The sequence below is a fragment of the Procambarus clarkii genome, chromosome 41 (assembly GCF_040958095.1).
Source record: "Procambarus clarkii isolate CNS0578487 chromosome 41, FALCON_Pclarkii_2.0, whole genome shotgun sequence".
NCBI classification, from domain to species: domain Eukaryota; kingdom Metazoa; phylum Arthropoda; class Malacostraca; order Decapoda; family Cambaridae; genus Procambarus; species Procambarus clarkii.
Window position 1 is genome coordinate 12540842 of NC_091190.1, and position 20494 is coordinate 12561335.

The following is a 20494-nucleotide window of genomic DNA, read 5'->3' on the forward strand; positions in this document are numbered from 1 at the left end:
ACATTTTATACACTCTTGTGAGTCTTACCAGTTACATATTCCTGTAACCTCTACCACAATTATATTCCTGTCACTCCTAAAAGTTAAACAAAAGTTACACATTCCTGACACCCCTACAAGTTATTCATACACCCATATAGCATTATAATTATCATAAAAATATTCTTACGTTTGTCTTAATTCTTAATTGAGTTGAATGTCTACCGTCTACTGCGTATGTTTATGTCATACTCTGTTCTGTTTAGCTTTCATCCTTGTTGTGTGTGGTGGCTTTAAATCCACCTACTAAATTGTCTCACTCCTTTCTTTCTTTGCCCAATTTTCTAGAGTACCTTAGGCACTGAATGCCTACAAGATCATCCTCAGGTGCTGATTCGTGTAGCTGATCAACCCGTTATCTTAAGATGATTTCGGGGCTTGGCGTCCCCGTGGCCCGGTCCTTGACCAGGCCTCCTTTTTTGTTACACAACTCAAGGAAGCAGCCCGTAGCAGCTGTCTAACTCCCAGGTACTTATTTACTGCTAGGTGAACAGGGCCCATCAGGGTGAAAGAAACTCTGCCCATTTGTTTCCGCCTCCACCGGGGATCGAACCCGGAACCTCAGGACTACGAATCCGAAGCTGTCCACTCAGTTGTCAGAGGGCAAATCACAATACCCGTGTTGTGATTTGAGAATAATTACATTATCTAGTTAAGCCAAACTGTAATTAGGTTATCCGTGTCCCAAAACACGCACTCGCCTAGATAGCTGCTGGTTACGATGTCTAGCACTTATTATACCGCTGGTTACGATACCCAGCACTTATTGTACCGCTGGTTACGATATCTAGCACTTATTGTACTGCTGGTTACGATACCCAGCACTTATTGTACCGCTGGTTACGATACCCAGCACTTATTGTACCGCTGGTTACGATACCCAGCACTTATTGTACAGCTGGTTACGATACCCAGCACTTATTGTACAGCTCGTTACGATACCTAGCACTTATTGTACTACTGGTTACGATACCTAAACCTCTATGACTATTAGTTACAATACCTGACCCTCCGCGCCATGTTGGTTACAATAGCTCCATGTATCTGAGAGACAGATACAAGAGAAACTCACTAAGAGTCATCAGAGGCAACTCATTAATAAAGAGAATGTCACCGCGTGCAGGAGGCATCATTAGAGGTCTTCATAAAGTGGTGTCAGTGCCATTCAAAGCGGTGAACAGTGTAGGAAGTGTAGCAAGCGAATGAACCATAGGGGGATCGAACGCCGAGCTTGCAGGAAGGAAGCCCGTGGCTGTATGGAGCAATCCTTGTGGATGAAGTCCATGTGTAAGGAGAGCCTCACCGAGATGTGAAGGGTCTTCTGGAGAGGGTGGAGCGTGGTGAGGAGGTGCGCGGTGTGCTGGTGACCGGTGAGGTTGGTGTAGCTCAGGTCCTGCTCCAGACCGTATCTGGCTGACCCGAAACTCACTGTCCCGTTGGTCTCCACACTCAAGCTAAGCCAGGCAAACCGAAAAGAAATTAACACGCATAAACCATTAATAAATATACAAGCGTAAGCTATGAACGGATAAACGGTCAGTTAAATATAAAAAATCATTATCAAAAGGTTGATAAGGGGCTTACTTGGAAGCCGGGTGAAGGAGGGAGGTGGTGCCGGTAAAGACGAGTGCTCCATCGTGCGCCGTGTCTTTCGTCACCACCAGCGTCGCCGTCAGATCATCCTGGGAACCCTGCGAGTACTCCAGCTTCACATCCGCCGCGATCAACTCCCGGGCATTCTGCCGTAGCTCTCCCGCTAGCTTCACGTCCTGATGGTATAATACACGTCCTAGTGGTATGTTGGTCATGTTGATGGAGGGTGTTTCACTACACATGAGTGAAACATGAGTATCACTAGCCATGAGCAGGGATGGTATATGCAATGTGACGCTAACATGAGACACTGACCTCCTGTAGGAGCGGGTGTGTGAGACTGATCAGGCCCTTGTGAAGCCGGTTCCCTGTCGTGCTCTCGTCCGCCCATGTCAACCGACCGGTCACCTCGCTGTCAACACAACCACGCAAGAAAAGTTAAAAGCGGCCATTATAATGAGTTCGCAATGTTAATTTAACCATAAATAAAGACAGGTGTTGCCACTTCGCCACCTGCAACATCCTTATGACATTCAGCTGACCCCCAAAGAAATCGAAATTTCAGGGTTATTAGTATGCTGGTGCGGCTCCAAGAGTTCCCCCCAGACCCAATGGTCTCAGCACTCGGGTTTCTGTAATTAAGACATAACTTAATGGGGCTCGAGGCAAGGGAACTGCTACACTAAGCTTCCAACATGGCAACTGTTTCAACCAATATGAAGGCTCAGTCCAATATATTGTTCTAATGGCATGATAAAGCTTTCCATTATATTGACCAGACCACACATTAGAAGGTGAGGGGACGTCGTCGTCCCTTCACCTTCTAGTGTGTGTTCTGGTCAACATACTTTAGCCACGTTATTGTGACTCATCGCCTGCTTTCCATTATATTATACTGTATATGATTTTAAAGTTTTTGAGTTCAAACTAACATAGAAATGTTATCAAACCTAACGTAACTAAGTCAGTAATTCATGTTCTTAATATAATAAAAAATATTACCCTAAATAAATGAATTTGAAAAAGACATACAGTATTTGAAAAATAACAAATATCACTCTGCCTATTAAGCAAATCGGTCATTACATACTAGGTCAAGTAGTGCGTTCTGGCTATTAGGTAAGACATCATCTATTTATATATAGTAAATTGATAACCGGGAGATTGTCATGTGTTGTTGTCAGACCACGAAGGAAGAACTGAAACAGGAATTTCCTTAAGTACTTACAGATTTAATAATACATCTTTAGAAGGATCCTTCTGAAGATGTAATATTAAATACGAAAGTACTTAAGGAAATTCCAGTTTCAATTCTTCCTTCGTGGTCTGACACTGTCACATTTCGTGATTTATACACACACACACATCATATTACATATATATATATATATATATATATATATATATATATATATATATATATATATATATATATATATATATATATATATATATATATATATATATATATACATACAACAAATGACTATCTCCCGGTTATCAATTTACTGCTAGGTGAACAGATGCATTAAGTGAAAGAAAACTTGCCTAACCATTTCTGTCCCTCCAGGTATTCGAACCTGGGATCCCCGATTATGATTAGAGAACGAACCCTACTGTACTATCGAAGCCACAACATGCTGACAACGGTGTCGAGAACCACCAAGTTGTGTGCAGACTTTATGTGAAGATGACGTTTTGCGAATGACTTGATCCAATATAACTGATAAAGACCTTCCAGGCGAAACTTTTCATCTACAAAGCAGGTTTACTTTCCTCTTGGCTTTGCTCTACACATACATAAGTGGTACACACCTGAGTGCTATTGGTTATTACATGTAGTTGGTACAGATAATTAGGGATTCTTACTGTTCTTTCCCCACTTACATACACCAATCACTCGCTAGTGAGTCTTCTCTCATGAATATATATTTCATTCTACAGTGAGATCTTGACTGGATTTGTGGTTGAGATCTCACCTGGGATCATCGCTGTCGTCGACGTCCCAGTTGAAGGTGATGTAGGCGTTGATGTTCCTGGAGGAGCGCTTGTAGAACCCGTCGAGCAGCACAGTGCGGTAAGGTTGCGAGAATTTTCCCCTCAAAATGTGCTCCTTGGTGAACCCCTGGAGGGTGAACAGGTACATCAGAGAAACAAGGCAGGGTCATAACAGGTCATAACATAACATAATTGTATATACATCTAAACGAGAGAGAGAGAGAGAGAGAGAGAGAGAGAGAGAGAGAGAGAGAGAGAGAGAGAGAGAGAGAGAGAGAGAGAGAGAGAGTATACTCACCTAGTTGTTTATTATTATTAGTGTGTGTGCGTGTGTGTGTGTGTGCGTAAGGTATACAGATCGTCTCCAACATACCTTGGAGACGTCCTTCCAGTCGAAATCAAATTCGATCTTCTCGTCTTGAGACCAGGAGAGAAGGAAGCTGGTGTGGAAGTTGTGGTGAGTGAGGCGGTAGCCCATGGCCAGCACCACCTCCCGGTCCAGCACGTTCCCTGGCGGGTACACACACACACCTCTTCATGGATACACGCTTTTTTGACTTGATACAATAATATGAGAAATGGTTTGTCAATTTGCCTAATTTTTACCTCTCTTTCTACTTCATGTAATCCTCTTTTTCCCGCTATTTTTTCTTGCGCCTCCCTTTCTCCATATTTTCTCATCTACTCTTCATCCTTCTTATGATTATCTTACGATTCATTATGCTTCTTTTATAGTCCTCTATCCTTCGCTTTCTTCTCGCCCTCCACTATTTCTTTATCTTGTCTTTATCCTATTTTTATCTCTCTCTTAACGATATACTCAAATTATAATTATAATGCAACCTTCGATGCTGTATACCCAGACTTCCGAAACGGTACGTGTACTTCTCACTGTATATATTAAACCCGCTGGCATGTCATGCACGCTGGGGCCTCGCCCCCACCTCTACCCCCCGCACTTTCTTCCTACCAAAGCTGCTCTGATTCCAAGAAACTTTTCCCCTTTAAACTGCTGCATTCTGACACTGAAATCACAATCATCATAATTCATTAAAGACATGATGTTTGTTTCTAAATATTCATGCTCTATTATACCTTGCAATGATAAATGCACCGCAGTTGTCACTAATACTCAAGGCAGGCAACATGGTATTATATCCGGAAACTATAATTAGTTTAAAAGGCATTCATACAGCATTACCTTAGTGAGAGAGGAAGAAGAGCGCGTACGATACATACCCTTGATGGAGAAGCGTGTGCCGGACTGAGCAGTGTTGTGGAGGAGGCTGATGGTGATGCGTCTGGTCACATCGTACAGGTCGAACACCTCCACCGTCGTCACTGTCTGTCACATCGTACACACACCAATATACAAACTCTCCCTTTGCAGTACTTCATAGTAGAAATACACAAATTACTCGGTCATTGCACTATTACATTTGCATAAACATAGTATGATACGAACCTCTAATTCCGTATCCGTTTTAGGGTTAGTTTCTGTAGTTGAGGATATTCCAAAAGGCCAGAGGGCGTTGTCGAACTCGAAGGAAGTGCGGCGTTTGACGATGCCTTGAGGGAGCACAGCGGTGAGGCGCTCCACTTTCACCTTCAGTACAAAGAGACGATACGTGGCCCCCAGCTCCATCGTCACGTCCCCCGTCACAGGGAACTAAACAAGTATACACTTAATACCCCATACATCACTCCCATATAGACCTATGACATACAGAAAGTGCTAATCAGTGTTTAATATAGAGGGAGTCGAATCTCTCCTATTCTTCAACAGTTCTAATTAACACTTTCCTCTAGAACAACTGCATCACCAGCAGCTGTCTCTCACCTTAAAACCATAGTCGATCTGGACGGGCATTTTCTGTGTGAAATCTCCCGTGATCTGCAGAGTACCACGGTGTCCTGACGGCAGGAAGCGATGCTTGAGGGAGGCGTGGACGGGACTGCGTTCCCAGGGCGAGGTGGAGTTGTGCCTTCGGGGCCACTCCAAGTTATAGTCACCCTCGTACCCTTCCTCCGTCAGCTCCTGAAGCCCCAAAATGACTAAACAGTTACTCAAGGCAACACTTATAAACAGTCTACTGTAATTGTTCAGTACCACAAGAAACATTTGATACACAAATTAAATAAATACCAAAGATGTTATATAGATAAATTTCACATTACGAGTCGCATCTCGGTATCGATATTAATAACTACCAATGCCTTAATATTGGTAAATTATTGTTTTGTACACACACATAAGCGGAGTTCAAGAGCTAGAGTTCGATCCTGCAGGCACAAATAGATGAGTACACATACTCTAGGGGTGGTTGTGGATAGTACTGTCACCAGAAGGCCACATAAAGGATACTATGCTATGCTAATGTGCTATGCTTCCCAACTTCAGAATTGCATTTAAATACATAGATGATGAAATGTTAAAGAAATTGTTTACGACATTTTTGAGACCAAAATTGGAATATGCAGCTGTTGTTGTGTGGTACCCATATCTCAAAAAGCACATGAATAAAATGGAAAAGTGCACACATGCTACTAAATGGCTTCCGGAACTTAAAAATAAGAGCTAGAAGGAGAGGCTTGAGGTGTTAAATATGCAAAGGCTAGAAGATAAAAGAAAAAGAGATATGATCACCACATACAAAATAGTAACATGAATTGAGAAAACTGACAAAGAGGAATTCTTGAAACGTACAACTACGAGAACAAGAAGTCATAGATTCAAGGTAAGTTAACAAAGGTACAGAAAAATGTTAGAAAGTTCTCCTTTGCAAACAGAGTGGTAGACGGTAGGAACAAGTTACGTTAGAAGGTGGTGGAGGCCAAAACTATCAGTAGTTTCATAGCGTTACATGACAAAGAGTACTGGAATGCCGGGACACCACGAGCGAAGATCTCGTCCTATAACTACACTTGGGTAATTACACACACACACACACACATACCTGCTTAAAATTGAGAATGATGGGCTGTTTGTCCCAGACTGAGGGAGGAAGTGACGGTAATAACCCCGTCACCTGCAGGGAAGCCTTGACCCAAAATGTTGCCTGACACTGTCGTCACCTCTGACCCCGTCTCTATGGTTGTCCTACCAGAGAACACAACTGGTATATATATGCTGCATGCAGATAACACCAGCTTGGTGAAGCGGGTTATGCTTCCTATAACTTACACGTGACTTAAAGCAACAAGCAGTTATCCCGTTTCTAATTGAATTGTAAATCACAAACATTCCTTAATACTATGTAATTAAAAAATATAAATATATAACAATGTCTGCTGGTTTATCTAGGTTAATGCAAAGTTTGTTTTTATTTTCCCAAATATTTCGCATATTTGTGCAGAATATGGTGGCACTCACCTGAACCAGTGCCTCTCGTCATGGGCCTCGTAGTGGATGTCGGCCTTGTTGGTGTGCCAGCCCTGCACCATGGGCAGGTCGAAGGTCAGGAGGCCGTCTATGGCATCTCCTTTGAACACCAGGCTGGAGTGGAGGACGACCTGCTGGGGCGCCGATGACCCTCGCTCCCAGTCCAGCGTTCCCGTCAGGTTCAGCCGACGGTCGTCTTTACGTAACTGCAGATAAGTTGAAATCAATGTAATGCCATTACGGATACACTAAATCAAAATTCGGATTGTGTCTTCACTTCTATGTGTGGCTGTGCGTGGAGGCACAAGGCGAACTCACCTCGCCGGCGAAGCTGTAGCGTGACCTGGAGAGGTCAAGAGTGATGGTGGGCTTAATGACGCGGAAGCCGTCGTGGTCGTGATAATGCTCAGCGAGGGCCTTAAATGTGATGGGTTCAAGACGAGGCCACAGCAGGTACAGGCTCAGCTCCCCCGGCGCTGACGACACCTGCAGCACCCTCCCCTTCACCACCAGGTGGCTGCACTCACAAGTTGGTTTGAGTTAATAACAACAACAACGAAATGGTAAGTGAATAGTCATAGTAGCAATAAAATCACACTATTGTTAATAAGATAATAAACGTGGAATCGCTTTGCTGTCTCAAGAGTAGGTTAGACATATATATATATGAATAAGTTCGGTTGGATATATATAGGAGTTGCCTCGCATGGGCCAATATGCCTTCTGCAATTCCTTTAAATAATAAATAACCCTTACACTACACAGTGTAGTGTATTTGTTCAAATAAATAACCACCCACTACATTTTGTTTATTAATAAAGCTGCACGAAAGATAGGTATTAGCCTAAACATTATTAACATCTTTAGAAACAAAAGTAAAATATCAAGGTCTACACAAGTTTATGTCTGGGCTAAAACTAAATGTTTTTATTATTAAGGATGATTGAAACAGCTACAAGTAACTACTCACTCCCAGTAGCCGTCATTGCTCTTGACGTCGACGCTGCCCACTACGTCAATCATATCTTGCGCCGAGCCATTGGTAAGGTCCAGCTCCACGGCGTAGGACCTGTCCGGACCCTCCTCCTGCACCACCTTCAGGGACACGTTGCCCTCCACCTTACTGAAAGAGAAGCTCTTGAAGACGAGCTCGAGATCACCGGAGCCAACAGGAGTCTCCCAAACGATTTTGAGCTGGTAAGGGGCTTGTGATGGTCTGAGGATGAGGATGAGAGGCACCCGATTAATGAGGTGTACTCGTAGGAGCAGCAGTAGTAACGTTGTATGATAAAATGGAATTGATGAAGCTCAGCACTATGATGCTCTCGATGACGCCACTTATTACATCAATGGGCTTTATTGTTGAACACATACGTCAATTATTTATAAATCAGTCTTCAATAAATTAATGGTGTTAGTTAGAATTAATGGGGCTAATAACAATTAATGATGCTAATTAAAATTTTGCAAAATATGAAACACTAAACATTGCCAGAATAGTTTTCGTAAAGTGGACATATACCAGGCTCCACATCATACTACCCTTCACATCATACAAGGCTCCAAATCACATTTAGCTTTGGATCATACAAAGCTCTACACAGACGCCATAGACACAATCAGGGAACACAGTATGAATATCAGAGTTCTATGGCTCTTCATCAGAGCGTCACAGCTATTCAATATCCGGCCAAGCAAACACGAGAACAAAAGTGCAGGAACAAATATTGCAGGAACAAAAGTGAACGTGTTCAAAAAATAATTAAAGTTGGTGGGGGAAGTAGCGGAGGAGCTGTGTTGTAGTGGATATGTGGGTCGTCAGGGTCGCTCCAAGTAACAATCTATGTTACCAATGTGTAACAAGTCAAGCCTGGCCCCAGGCTCAGTGTGGAGGGTTGATATTCCTGAACCCACTCCAGTAGACTCCAGGTATTGTGCCAAGCTCCACTGCATACCAGGTTCCACCTCGTACCATGCTTCACATTATACCAAGCTCCACATCACACATAGCTCACATTATACTAGAGCCACATCATCATATTTCTCAACTACTTTAAATCGCTTCAATTATTTAAGTATGTTATTATTTCGCATTACATAAGGTACTGTTAAGGACTCGGTGGTCTAGGTAGCCTGAACCACTTGAGTTTATCAACAACCTTTCATGCAGCCCGTCCTCATAAACAAAGGCCAAATGCTCGTTAATCAAGCCACTAAACCCTTTTGTTTACTGACTGAAAAACTTTACACACGACTTACAAATGTTCGAGACTTTGGTGTCTTAATGTGTCACCAGAGCTAATATTAGTTTAACGTACTGTGTTGGTTCTACGCAGTACGTTTAACATACTGGTACTCACAAAATTTGTATTTCTCAGACATAAATTAATGTTATTAGAAACTAGAATGTGTTGAATAGGTAACTAATTTAGGTTAGGAGGTTAGGTTCTATTAGCAAGTACTGGTACGTGGATAAAGCATTTATAGAGACACGATTCGAGCAGAAGGCGTGAACGAAGCCCTGCTTGAGACAAGTACATACGTCATCCGATGTGAGTCGTGTGTAAAGTGTTTTTCCTTCATTTGGTGGCTAGATTAACGAGCATTTGGCTTTAGTTGATGAAGACAGTTTGTGATGATAACATGAACTACTGTACTGTCTCGTGAACCACTGAATCACGCACCATTACTCAACTTGAACAAATCCACAAGGGCCGTGACGAGGATTCGAACCTGCGTCCGGGAGCATCCCAGACACTGCCTTAATCGACTGAGCTGGTTCGAATCCTCGTCACGGCCCTTGTGGATTTATTCAGTTGATGCATCACGTTAGTGTGATCTCTGTGTGCAGCCCGTCCTCCAAACAAAGATCCAAAAGTGATTCCATCCACCCGCCAAACCCCCTGTTTATGAATGAAAAGCGGTTTACACACGACTCACAACTGCTGACGTTCGAACATATCCGGAACAAGTGTTTCACTGACGAATTTTGTTCGAATCACAACGCTATAAATGCTTCACCCACGTACTACAAATACAAATAATCGCCAACAGAACCTAAACACCTAACCTAACCTATCCTATACCTATATATACACAATATGCTAATATATTATAATATTAATTTATACTTGAGAAATTTCCCGTTTTGAATGAACAGCATGTTAAAATTTATGAATGCGTCTGTGGGGTTGACCGCTGGGTGTAATGGACTTGAGTCGAGGACGGGTTGCTGTGTGTGACTACTCAACTTATTTCAACCATATTCCACTCTCCTATGAAACATTGGCACATTCCTCCTTAATCCAGCCTTGAAAAACTTGTGTATCTGGAGACTTACTGTAGCAGAAGATCGATCTTGAGGCTCTTGAAGGCTTGGTGAGGCGTGGTGAGGCGCAGCGCCACCTTGAGCGGCTGTGAGTGGAGGTTAGTGAGGCCGAGGTGGACGGTGTACCTGCCGTGTTCTCCCCCGTACTCCCGCTCCACCTGCAACAACAACAACAACACACGTCTTCCACATACATGCATGTGTTGTCAAACTCTACCCTTTGGCCTAGCATACATAGCTCGTTTTCTAATTCTACAAACTGATTAGGTCGTTAGGATAGGCGGGATTAGCTAATATGTTAGTTTAACTAAGATATATTACGTTAGGTTTGGCCCTAATTAGGTTAGGCTGGTTTAGATTAGACTGCATTAAGTTATGATAGGTTAGCCAGATTTTAATACAACAGAAACACAGTAGTCAAGCTGTCTTAGATAGAAAATGTTCTGTGTTCAGTCAAATTGTTTATTGGCATTTCATACAAAAATATAGGCTTCTCTATACCGCAATCTGTAAATACTATACCGTAATGAGGGTGAGGATAAAATACACAGATCGTATATGATCAAACAAACAAATTTACCGACATTTGAAAGAAATAATAAACTCTAATGCAATATTGTAATAAAATTCTGACCTGGATGTCCACCTCCCAGTCATTCTCCTCTCGGTATTTCCAGAAGAGGTCGCCTCGGTAGGTGTGTCCAGATCCCTCCAGCACCAGCCGGTTCCTGTAGCCGCCCTCCTGCGGCGTGCCCTCCAGCCGGAGTCTGGAGTGTTCCAGGTCCTCCCACGGCGTCTCAAGGGTCCCATCCAACTGACAAGAAAGGGAATCAAACTAGTATTAATATTAAGTGTTAGAGCCGTGGTATTTCTTCTTTTAAACGTTTTATTGCGGCAAAATAAGAAACAGTTCAAGAAATTATATTAAAATGTAATAAACACGCCATTCGATCAAACTTCAATGACTCACCTCACGAATGAAATTATGCTGGAATTTAACAGTGGCATCCAACACGATGTCGCCTCCTTCCCAGCCCAACTTAGTCAGCAGCTGAGACTTGAGAACATCTAAGGCTGTCAACTTCCACGCGAAGGTTCCGTTTCTGTGATTAAGTTGGTATTTAGTGTTTAGGGTATGCTAGGTAAGCATACTCTCAAGCTAGTCAAGGATGAATAGTGAACGGCTACTCAAAGCTCAACTTTTATTCACACATTGTTTGTTTGTGACTGTGTGTGTGTGTGTGTGTGTGTGTGTGTGTGGATAATTAATAGAAAAATACCTTTCCCTGGCCCACGGCCTGGTGAACATCTGCCGATTCCCCATATCGGGATGCAATCAAGACAATGAGAACTTGCCTTGAAAAAAACACCGAGGAAGGAAGGAATGGCAGATAAAGAACGGCATTATAAAGTGATATACGCCCGAGATATTATACTTGGAGATGTTGCAGTTTACTACACAAAATGTGCCTTATTTCACAATCCAGTATATACTCATTTCCAAGTGGAAAATGTGTGCTGTACTCTACCTGAAAGGTTCAAACGGTGAGGCGAAGGAGCCGGAAAAATCTTTGGTAGTGCCAACTGTGGTGAGGTGGAAGGCTCGGCCTGCAGGAGTACTGAACCTGAGGGTGAGGTGGCCGGCCTGGTAGTCGTCAGGCAACTGGTACTCGCACGCTATGTCCAGTGTCTCGTATCCCTCCACAGGCGTCGTCAACATCAGCTGCAGCTCCCCTTCCTCCTTCTTGGGGAACCTTCCCTTCAACATCAGCTACGAGACGGTGCTAGTGTTAATATCTTTATACATTACTATTACTCTTGTTGCACATGTCGTGCACAAAACACGCACCACAACTAACACCCACGTCAGAGCCAGAACTACTAACAAGGTCACTACATTAAAAACCCCACTAAGCGGCAGCGTATAATCCCTGCAGCCATCAAACACAATAACACCATCGAACACACTGAAGCAAAATGTATCACTGGTTCCCTCTTGCTAATTTAATACATGAGCTATACATGTTATAACACAAAATCCCTCACATGTTTCTCCCTCCACTCATGCCTCTTACACCTCACTCCTCTCTCCGTTGTACCTGCTAATAAGCCTTGCCTTGTGTATATGTTGGATTTGATAAAACGTTCATAAGCGGAACGCTATCCACATATAAAGTCTATTTTATAGTGGTATTTTCTACAATGATGCCAGCAAAGTCATGTAACATGAACATTAGGAATGAACTGCACGACCCTGATCCATTTTAGTTCATATACTTAGTAAGAGGATCACTAGAATTATTCCCATTAGATGTAACATAAACTGAGACATGACATGATTCAGTCTTATCTTCTAGACACTGATTTTCCTCTTTACAATGTATGTTCCTTGAAGATGTTCCTTGGTGGGGATGTTACCTTGGTGGGGATGTTACCTTGGTGGGGATGTTACCTTGGTGGGAATGTTACCTTGGTGGAGATGTTACCTTGGTGGAAATGTTACCTTGGTGGAGATGTTCCTTGGTGGGAATGTTACCTTGGTGGGGATGTTACCTTGGTGGGGATGTTACCTTGGTGGGGATGTTACCTTGGTGGGAATGTTACCTTGGTGGAGATGTTACCTTGGTGGGAATGTTACCTTGGTGGAGATGTTCCTTGGTGGGGATGTTACCTTGGTGGGGATGTTACCTTGGTGGGGATGTTACCTTGGTGGGGATGTTACCTTGGTGGAGATGTTACCTTGGTGGAAATGTTACCTTGGTGGAGATGTTCCTTGGTGGGAATGTTACCTTGGTGGGAATGTTACCTTGATGGGAATGTTACCTTGGTGGGGATGTTACCTTGGTGGGGATGTTACCTTGGTGGAAATGTTACCTTGGTGGAGATGTTACCTTGGTGGAAATGTTACCTTGGTGGAGATGTTCCTTGGTGGGAATGTTACCTTGGTGGGAATATTACCTTGATGGGAATGTTACCTTGGTGGGGATGTTACCTTGGTGGGGATGTTACCTTGGTGGGGGATGTTACCTTGGTGGGGGATGTTACCTTGGTGGGGATGTTACCTTGGTGGGGGATGTTACCTTGGTGGGGATGTTACCTTGGTGGGGGATGTTACCTTGGTGGGGATGTTACCTTGGTGGGGATGTTACCTTGGTGGGGATGTTACCTTGGTAGGGGATGTTATCTTGGTGGGAATGTTACCTTCGTGGGAATGTTACCTTGGTGGGAATGTTACCTTCGTGGGAATGTTACCTTGGTGGGGATGTTACCTTGGTGGGGATGGATGCATCAGAAGAGATGGTAAGGTCGAGCTTGGCCTCGGGCATCCAGGAGAGGCTACCTGAGGCCTGGAGACTGGTGTCACTGAGGTGCTCGTCCAGGGACCTGAGAGGCAGCACGGTGATGGCTTGACCTTCCACCCCATTCTCGCTTTGCTGCGATATAACACCAGCTCGATATAGCATTTGTAATGCCTATATAAGCATTAATGAACCCTCCAGGTACAGTGTAAATAGCCCATGGTAACAGCTGTCATGATGCACTTCGCGAATTAAGAGTCGTAGCAAAGATACCGATATGACTCTTCTAATTACCTTATCTCTCAGACACCTGTTATAAATCTTCCCTCACTATAACCTCGTGAACTTAGTTGGAACTCTTAGTCCCAGGTGTCATTTATAGTCTCAGTATACACGCCACTTTCCACTCCTTTACTTAGGTCTACATTATGTATATATATATGACCCTCGTCTTCAATAACAAATGTTCTCAATTCCCGCCATCCTAATTCCTTCAGATTTCCTTGTTTACCAGTCCTATGGTCACCCAAACTTCCAAACGTTGTCACTAAAGACACAGTTACCCTACTAATAATACATTAGTTATCTACTAATAATAAATTAATTATCTACTAATAATAAAATCTGGTATCTACTAATAATAAATTAGTTATCTACTACTAATATATTAGTTATCTATTAATAATAAATTAGTTATTTACTAATAAATTAGTTATCTACTACTAATATATTAGTTATCTACTAATAATAAATTAATTATCTACTACTAATAAATTAGTTATCTACTACTAATAAATTAGTCATCTACTAATAATAAAATCTGGTATCTACTAATAATACATTAGTTATCAACTAATAATAAATTAGTTATCTACTACTAATAAATTAGTTATTTACTAATAAATTAGTTATCTACTAATAATACATTAGTTATCAACTAATAATAAATTAGTTATCTACTACCAATAAATTAGTTATCCACTCATAATAAAACTAGGCTTCTATACTAACAATAAACGTCGTCAATTTAGACAAATTCAAACCAGTTTGATATGACGTTCATAAAACAAAAAGTCTATACCTGATCAAATTTGGGAGAACTTAGTTTGTATATCATTAAACAAAATGTGCAACACCGAATATTCTCCAATTCTATTCTTACCTGGAGTTCGAGGTTGATTCTTAGGGTGTTGGTGGGTCCGTACTGCATGGTGAGATCGTAGCTAGTATCAGTGACGGTGGAGTTGTCGCACAGGTCCAGGAAGATTGTGTGGAGCTCCGGGAGGGGCGTGTACACCTCCAGCGCCACCCTCAGGCGAGGCAGCTGGCCGTGCTCGTAGCGAGCCCCCAGTCCGTACTGTAGACAATGATTGATTGATTGATGAAGATTAAGCCACCCAAAAGATGGCACGGGCATGAATAGCCCGTAAGTGGTGGCCCTTTTGAGCCATTACCAGTATCAATAGATGATACTGGAGATCTGTGGAGGCGCAACTGCCCCCTGCGTGACGGGAGATGTCTCCCGGCCCAAATGGTGACCAAATAGTCAGACACAATGCTCGTCAAGTTAGCTTTATAATGCGCTGCACTGCACCACCGGCAACGATTATATGTAAGGCAACATCGTGTCTTAAACCATATATTAGAACTTCAAACACAGTGATCTTATGCTACCATCACACACTGCACTAACAAATCGGTACTTGGAGCTGATAACGACTCTGATAATGTTATAACTTATTGCTTCTAAAAGTCCACTGCCAACAGCAATGATAAAACTAATATTGATACGTGTAACTGCAAAAATTGACAGTGCTATATCTCTGATGACTGGGAACTGTTGGTACATTATTAAATTAGGTTTCTTGTAGGTAAGAGGACAATAGTCTTTGCTTCACACAATATATAAGACAACACTATTGACCATCTTTCACACAAGTGGTGCCAATAAGGTTCCAGAGAACTGTGGTCAGATGAAGATAATTTTTTGACCCTTACCTTTTGTTCACCAAGCTGGCCAAAGATCCTAGAGTGGACCCGGACCTCAGGTTCCAGTCGGAAAAAGTTTCTCAGCTCTCCTGTTATGACCTGAAGAACAACGTACCAATCAGTAAGTGAACGGTGAAAAAAATACCTAACATTTGTAGGAGAATGGAGAGACAGAGAGAAAGAAAAGTGAAGGAGAAAGTAAAGTACTGCAAACTGAAAATTAGTCTAACGGTTAAACAATTAATGTTATCTTAAATAATATAACTATTATCAAGAATTATATTAAAAGTACAGTAGTCTTTTTCCTTCGACAACTTCAACAAATACTCAAAACTTTTCACACACACACACAGGATTAACACCAGTACACCAGTTGATTAACAGTTGAGAGGAAGGACTAAAGAGCCGGAGTTCAACCCCTGCAAGCACAATTGAGTACAATTAGGTGAATATACACAGAGGAGACCACCGTGGTCGCCAGCAAGTAACCTAGACAAGAAAAGAAACACTTGGACTAGCTCACCTTGAAGCCTGGGAAAGGGGTGAGGATGGTACAGCTGACGAGGAAGTCTGAAAGTGACATCACCTGACCCAGCAGCACAAACCCTACATCAACTTTATCGTTCCACTGAACTTTGGCTTCGGTCTGCAAATAACACACAATGGAATGAAGCCCTCGTTTTCCCAAACCTATTGCTTCAGCGTCAAATATTTACTGGTACAAACGTTATAGATCCCATATAAAAGATTCTGAAAACATTAAAAACATACAAGGACATATGTACCTTGAAGACGGGGTCCTTAGAGTGTCCCAGGACGATGACGGCACGTTTGAGTTCATCCAGTGTGGTCTCTATGTGTAAGCCTGCCTTGAAGTTCTGGGGCAGCGTCGCCACCTGGCCCTCAACCATCACTTCATCTCCGAACCACTTCACCATAATCTGCACAAGCACATGAATGGTGTTGCTTTAACTGCGTCTCTCAAATATTTGTATTAGCGGGGACTGACCTTCATCCTCCACACCAACTTTCCGAAATACCTACGGAAATTGCAGATCTGAAGCACTCACATTACTGCACTGTATCACTGTGTTCGGAGCAAACATACTCTCATAGGTTCTAATCCCCCTCTAGCCCTTCTATTTCACTCTCTACTTCATCTAGCCTTTCTGCTTCCCTCTCCACTCCATCAAGTCCTCCTGCCTCCCTCCCTCTCTCTACTCCATCTAGAACTCCCACTTCCCTCTCCTCAGCACGTAACGGTATGTGTGACGACATATAACGCATGATAACACGTAACAACAGATAACACAACAACACTTAATAACACGTATCAATATACAACAACACGCACCACTTCATAACAACGTGTAACACCCCATAACACAAAACACGTAACGTCACAGGTCACGTACAGAGAGTTTGTCCTCCATGACGAGGGGATCCTGGTAGACGCGGATGGTAGCTGTGACGATGTCCTCCTGCTGCAGGGAACTCAACACCAGAGAGGCAAACAGGTACTCCTTTCCTTTGTACATGTCTCCTGTAAGGAAGAAGGTAGGTAATGAAGCTCTAGACTCACGAGAGTCGTGTGTGTGTGTGTGTGTGTGTGTGTGTGTGTGTGTGTGTGTGTGTGTGTGTGTGTGTGTGTGTGTGTGTGTGTGTGTGTGTGTGTGTGTGTGTGTGTTTAGCTTCAGTACTACTCATTTAAGCAAGCCTACTATTCGTTGCAATGCTTAAAAATACCATCTGTGTGCTGCCTATGACATGAGCGTCGCACTGGTGCTTCAGGGGACTGTTCTAGCAACGGGCTGGGAGCCTCGGTCCTAGCAAAGCGCTGAGTGACTCGGTACTAGCCAAGGGCTGGGTGACTCAGTCCTAGGAGAGTACTAGGTGGTTGAGGCCTAACTGTGCTGGGCAGCTTAATCCTAGCAGGGCTGTGTGGCATATTTCGCCATAACTTGAGTAATACATTATATTTTTGTAGTTATACATATGTATCTATAATGTACACATATAGTCTATACAGTGTATGTATTTGTTCTTTCGCATATTCAAAGATCGCATCGCTTCACAATAGAAGTTTTTAAGCAATGATTAATATTTAAGATGTTATTAATATTTAAAACAAATTAAATATCCTAATTATAAACAAAGTAAAAAGTTTATAATGTTACTCAGCTTTTAGCGAGGCTTCATGAACAGCTGTGACATCTGTTCCTTCCTTTCTCTACTTACAAGCTCAGTGCATCTGTTAAACTTGATAAAGTTCTTTACAGGTGAAGCATTATCTATAAATAAAGTCTACTTTTCATCTTCAGGTTTTTCGAGCGCGTCTGCTCCTCGGCAGGCCATAACATCTCGTGGAAACAAGCCTAGGAACCTTTATTTTTTAATCTTTTAAATCCAGAACCGTCAATATTTAGAGAAAGATCAGCAAAGCAAGCAGAACCTTACCGTTTAAGTGAAGCTTATAGTTGTTTCCTTCCCACTTGGAGGTGGCCTTGAGGTCGAGGGAGGCAGATCTGAGCATTAGGTCGACGGCCGAAGACATCTCGCGGTAGCCCTCAATAGTAGTGAGGATCTGGCCGAACACCGAGTAACGGAGCTCGTCGTGGAAGCTGTCGTCTTTACCCTCCAAGGAAATCTCCAAGCGGTCTCGGTCCCACTGTATGGAGACACATGTTACCTGCTCAGGCTTCTTTCACAGGATTACTCTATATAAGAAAATCTCACTCTGGAGCTTCACTATTAGACTTATTAAAATTGCACAAGATGACTATAAAGTTACTGAAACATGACATAGGTAAAATGTCAAAGTCTTCCAAGGTAGGTAGCCTGAGCTCACACACACGCTTACATTCAGGTGTGAAAAGTTTTTGGAAATTTCGCAACTGTAAAATAGGTTACCGGCCGAGTTATGCTGAACCCATGAATCAAATAAATGTTTATTTTACTGCCGTGTCCGGCAGACCACGGAAAGTGGCCATCAGAGCAAGAATGTAACTGTTCCTCATCTTTCAATTGCTGCTAATACATATATGTGCAGAATAGATCAAAACAATAACCTGGATGTAGAAGTTCGAGTCGATAATGTTCGGTTTCTTCTCCATCTTGACCCCTGTGCTGGCGCTGACGAGGCCCTCGAAGGAGGAGCTCACGTCCAGCTTGGATTCGATCATAAAATTAGCAGCGTCTATCTGCTTTTGAGCTAAGAGCTGCAAGTCAATGAACTCTCCGTCGTGCCAGCGCGCCCTCAAGGTGCTCTCAATCTGGTCTACGTTGCGGAAGTATCTGTTCAGTCACACTTAAAGTCAATACAATCCAAAATCCAGACAAATATTAATAGTTATTCAACAGCATATCTCACATCCTACGGTTCCAGTCTACTACAACAATTTTCTCCATTGGTAATTATATTTTATAATTAATAATTAAAACACGAAGAAGGCACCACATACTTCACTTCCAGGTAGTTCTTGGTCCAGTGCATGAAAGGAGTTGTGAGGTCAAACTTGCCGTAGAGTTCAGCCGTGTCGCCGCGTCTGAAGCGTAAGGTCATGTTAGCGGTGACGGACTGCACCACCCGACTCGTGTCCGTCCAGCTCAAGGCGCCTTCGTTCCTGTGCTCCCACACCAGGTCCTCCTCCACGTACTCCACTGAAATGATACCATTGACATTTAGATTGTTATATTTGGCCTAGGAACAATACAGTAATTATTTACATACATTGTCGCACATTTACTACCTACAGTGAGCAAAAGTGACTAAAAGTAGTTACAGTGTAAAAGTGGTATTAATTAGTATTTTTGACAATTTTTCAAAAGATATTTACCTTGATGTGAAAAAGTTATTTAGCTAAATAAGTAAATAAATAGTAAATATTAATTTAAAGTAAATATTCCAAGCACACTTGCAATTACAGTAATACTCAGTTCCATTTTTTCTGACATGATCACTGATAATTAAGAAGTAGGTAACTCCAGTGGGACACCTGGAATGTAATGAGAGTCCGGGATACTCAAATTTGATGAAATTATGTGATAACTGATTTTACCATCCAGCAGCCGTAGTGGGAGCCTGAGAAACAAATTTTGAAACTCTGTAGGGCCTAATTTATCATGTGACATCTCGCAGTTAATATGGAGACGAAATTCATCATATGATGTGAGAGTTGTCAAAGGGAGAGTTGTGCCTATTTTTACCACAGTTGTCATCACACTTCCCTCAACCTGCTAAAGGGCTCGATTAAAAAATACAGACGAAAAAGATACGTGTTAATATTTCAACAGAGAAGCAAACAAGAGTGTGGGAGACATTCGACAGCATGACTGAGAGTACGGACGAAGGCCCTTACGTTGTTTAAGAGTCATCCAGTTGGCCCGATACTGCTGCCCCAGAAAGAAGAGAAGTCCACTCATGGTGAAGGAGGACCTCCTGTCGCTGGGAGTTTCATACTTCACTTCCAAGTCCATCCGTTGGTTCGGATCCCTGTGAGAATGATGTAATCATAATATCAGTAGGAATTATGTGAATTTTCATATAAGAAATCTTTCCTTCGCTTCATAACTGGTGACACTGGGAAACTTCTCTCACCAACACTACTCGACAATGGTTCTCCTCACATTCTTGTACCACATTACATCATATTGATGTAGACAAAACAAGCAGATCAAATCTCTTAAAAGTGACCATAACAGGTGTTACATTAAAAAGTAACAGGTGATAATTGTAGACCGCTCAAGGGGAGGTTACCCCTCTACCTGCCAGGTCTCACAACTCACTATCAATATTCTCAATGTAGTACACTGTATTAAATTGCTCTAATAATATTTTGAACATATTATTAATAAATAATATACAGC

The 20494-nt window shown here is 42.4% G+C and overlaps 1 protein-coding gene across 1 annotated transcript in view; it reads right to left on the minus strand.

Annotated features, from left to right (window-relative positions):
* LOC123761054 (uncharacterized) overlaps positions 1 to 20494 on the minus strand; it is a 72818-nt gene that overhangs the window by 22001 nt on the left and 30323 nt on the right. Inside the window, 27 exon segments of the mRNA XM_069339343.1 lie at positions 1343 to 1493; positions 1624 to 1808; positions 1948 to 2044; positions 3612 to 3757; positions 4004 to 4140; positions 4870 to 4975; positions 5096 to 5299; positions 5471 to 5668; positions 6588 to 6626; positions 6628 to 6730; positions 7004 to 7218; positions 7331 to 7529; positions 7983 to 8228; positions 10353 to 10498; positions 10975 to 11154; positions 11311 to 11443; positions 11870 to 12111; positions 13610 to 13774; positions 14802 to 14996; positions 15638 to 15727; positions 16152 to 16274; positions 16414 to 16569; positions 17044 to 17171; positions 18086 to 18296; positions 18697 to 18922; positions 19090 to 19288; positions 19987 to 20120. Of these exon segments, the coding sequence (XP_069195444.1) occupies positions 1343 to 1493; positions 1624 to 1808; positions 1948 to 2044; positions 3612 to 3757; positions 4004 to 4140; positions 4870 to 4975; positions 5096 to 5299; positions 5471 to 5668; positions 6588 to 6626; positions 6628 to 6730; positions 7004 to 7218; positions 7331 to 7529; positions 7983 to 8228; positions 10353 to 10498; positions 10975 to 11154; positions 11311 to 11443; positions 11870 to 12111; positions 13610 to 13774; positions 14802 to 14996; positions 15638 to 15727; positions 16152 to 16274; positions 16414 to 16569; positions 17044 to 17171; positions 18086 to 18296; positions 18697 to 18922; positions 19090 to 19288; positions 19987 to 20120 (4354 nt within the window).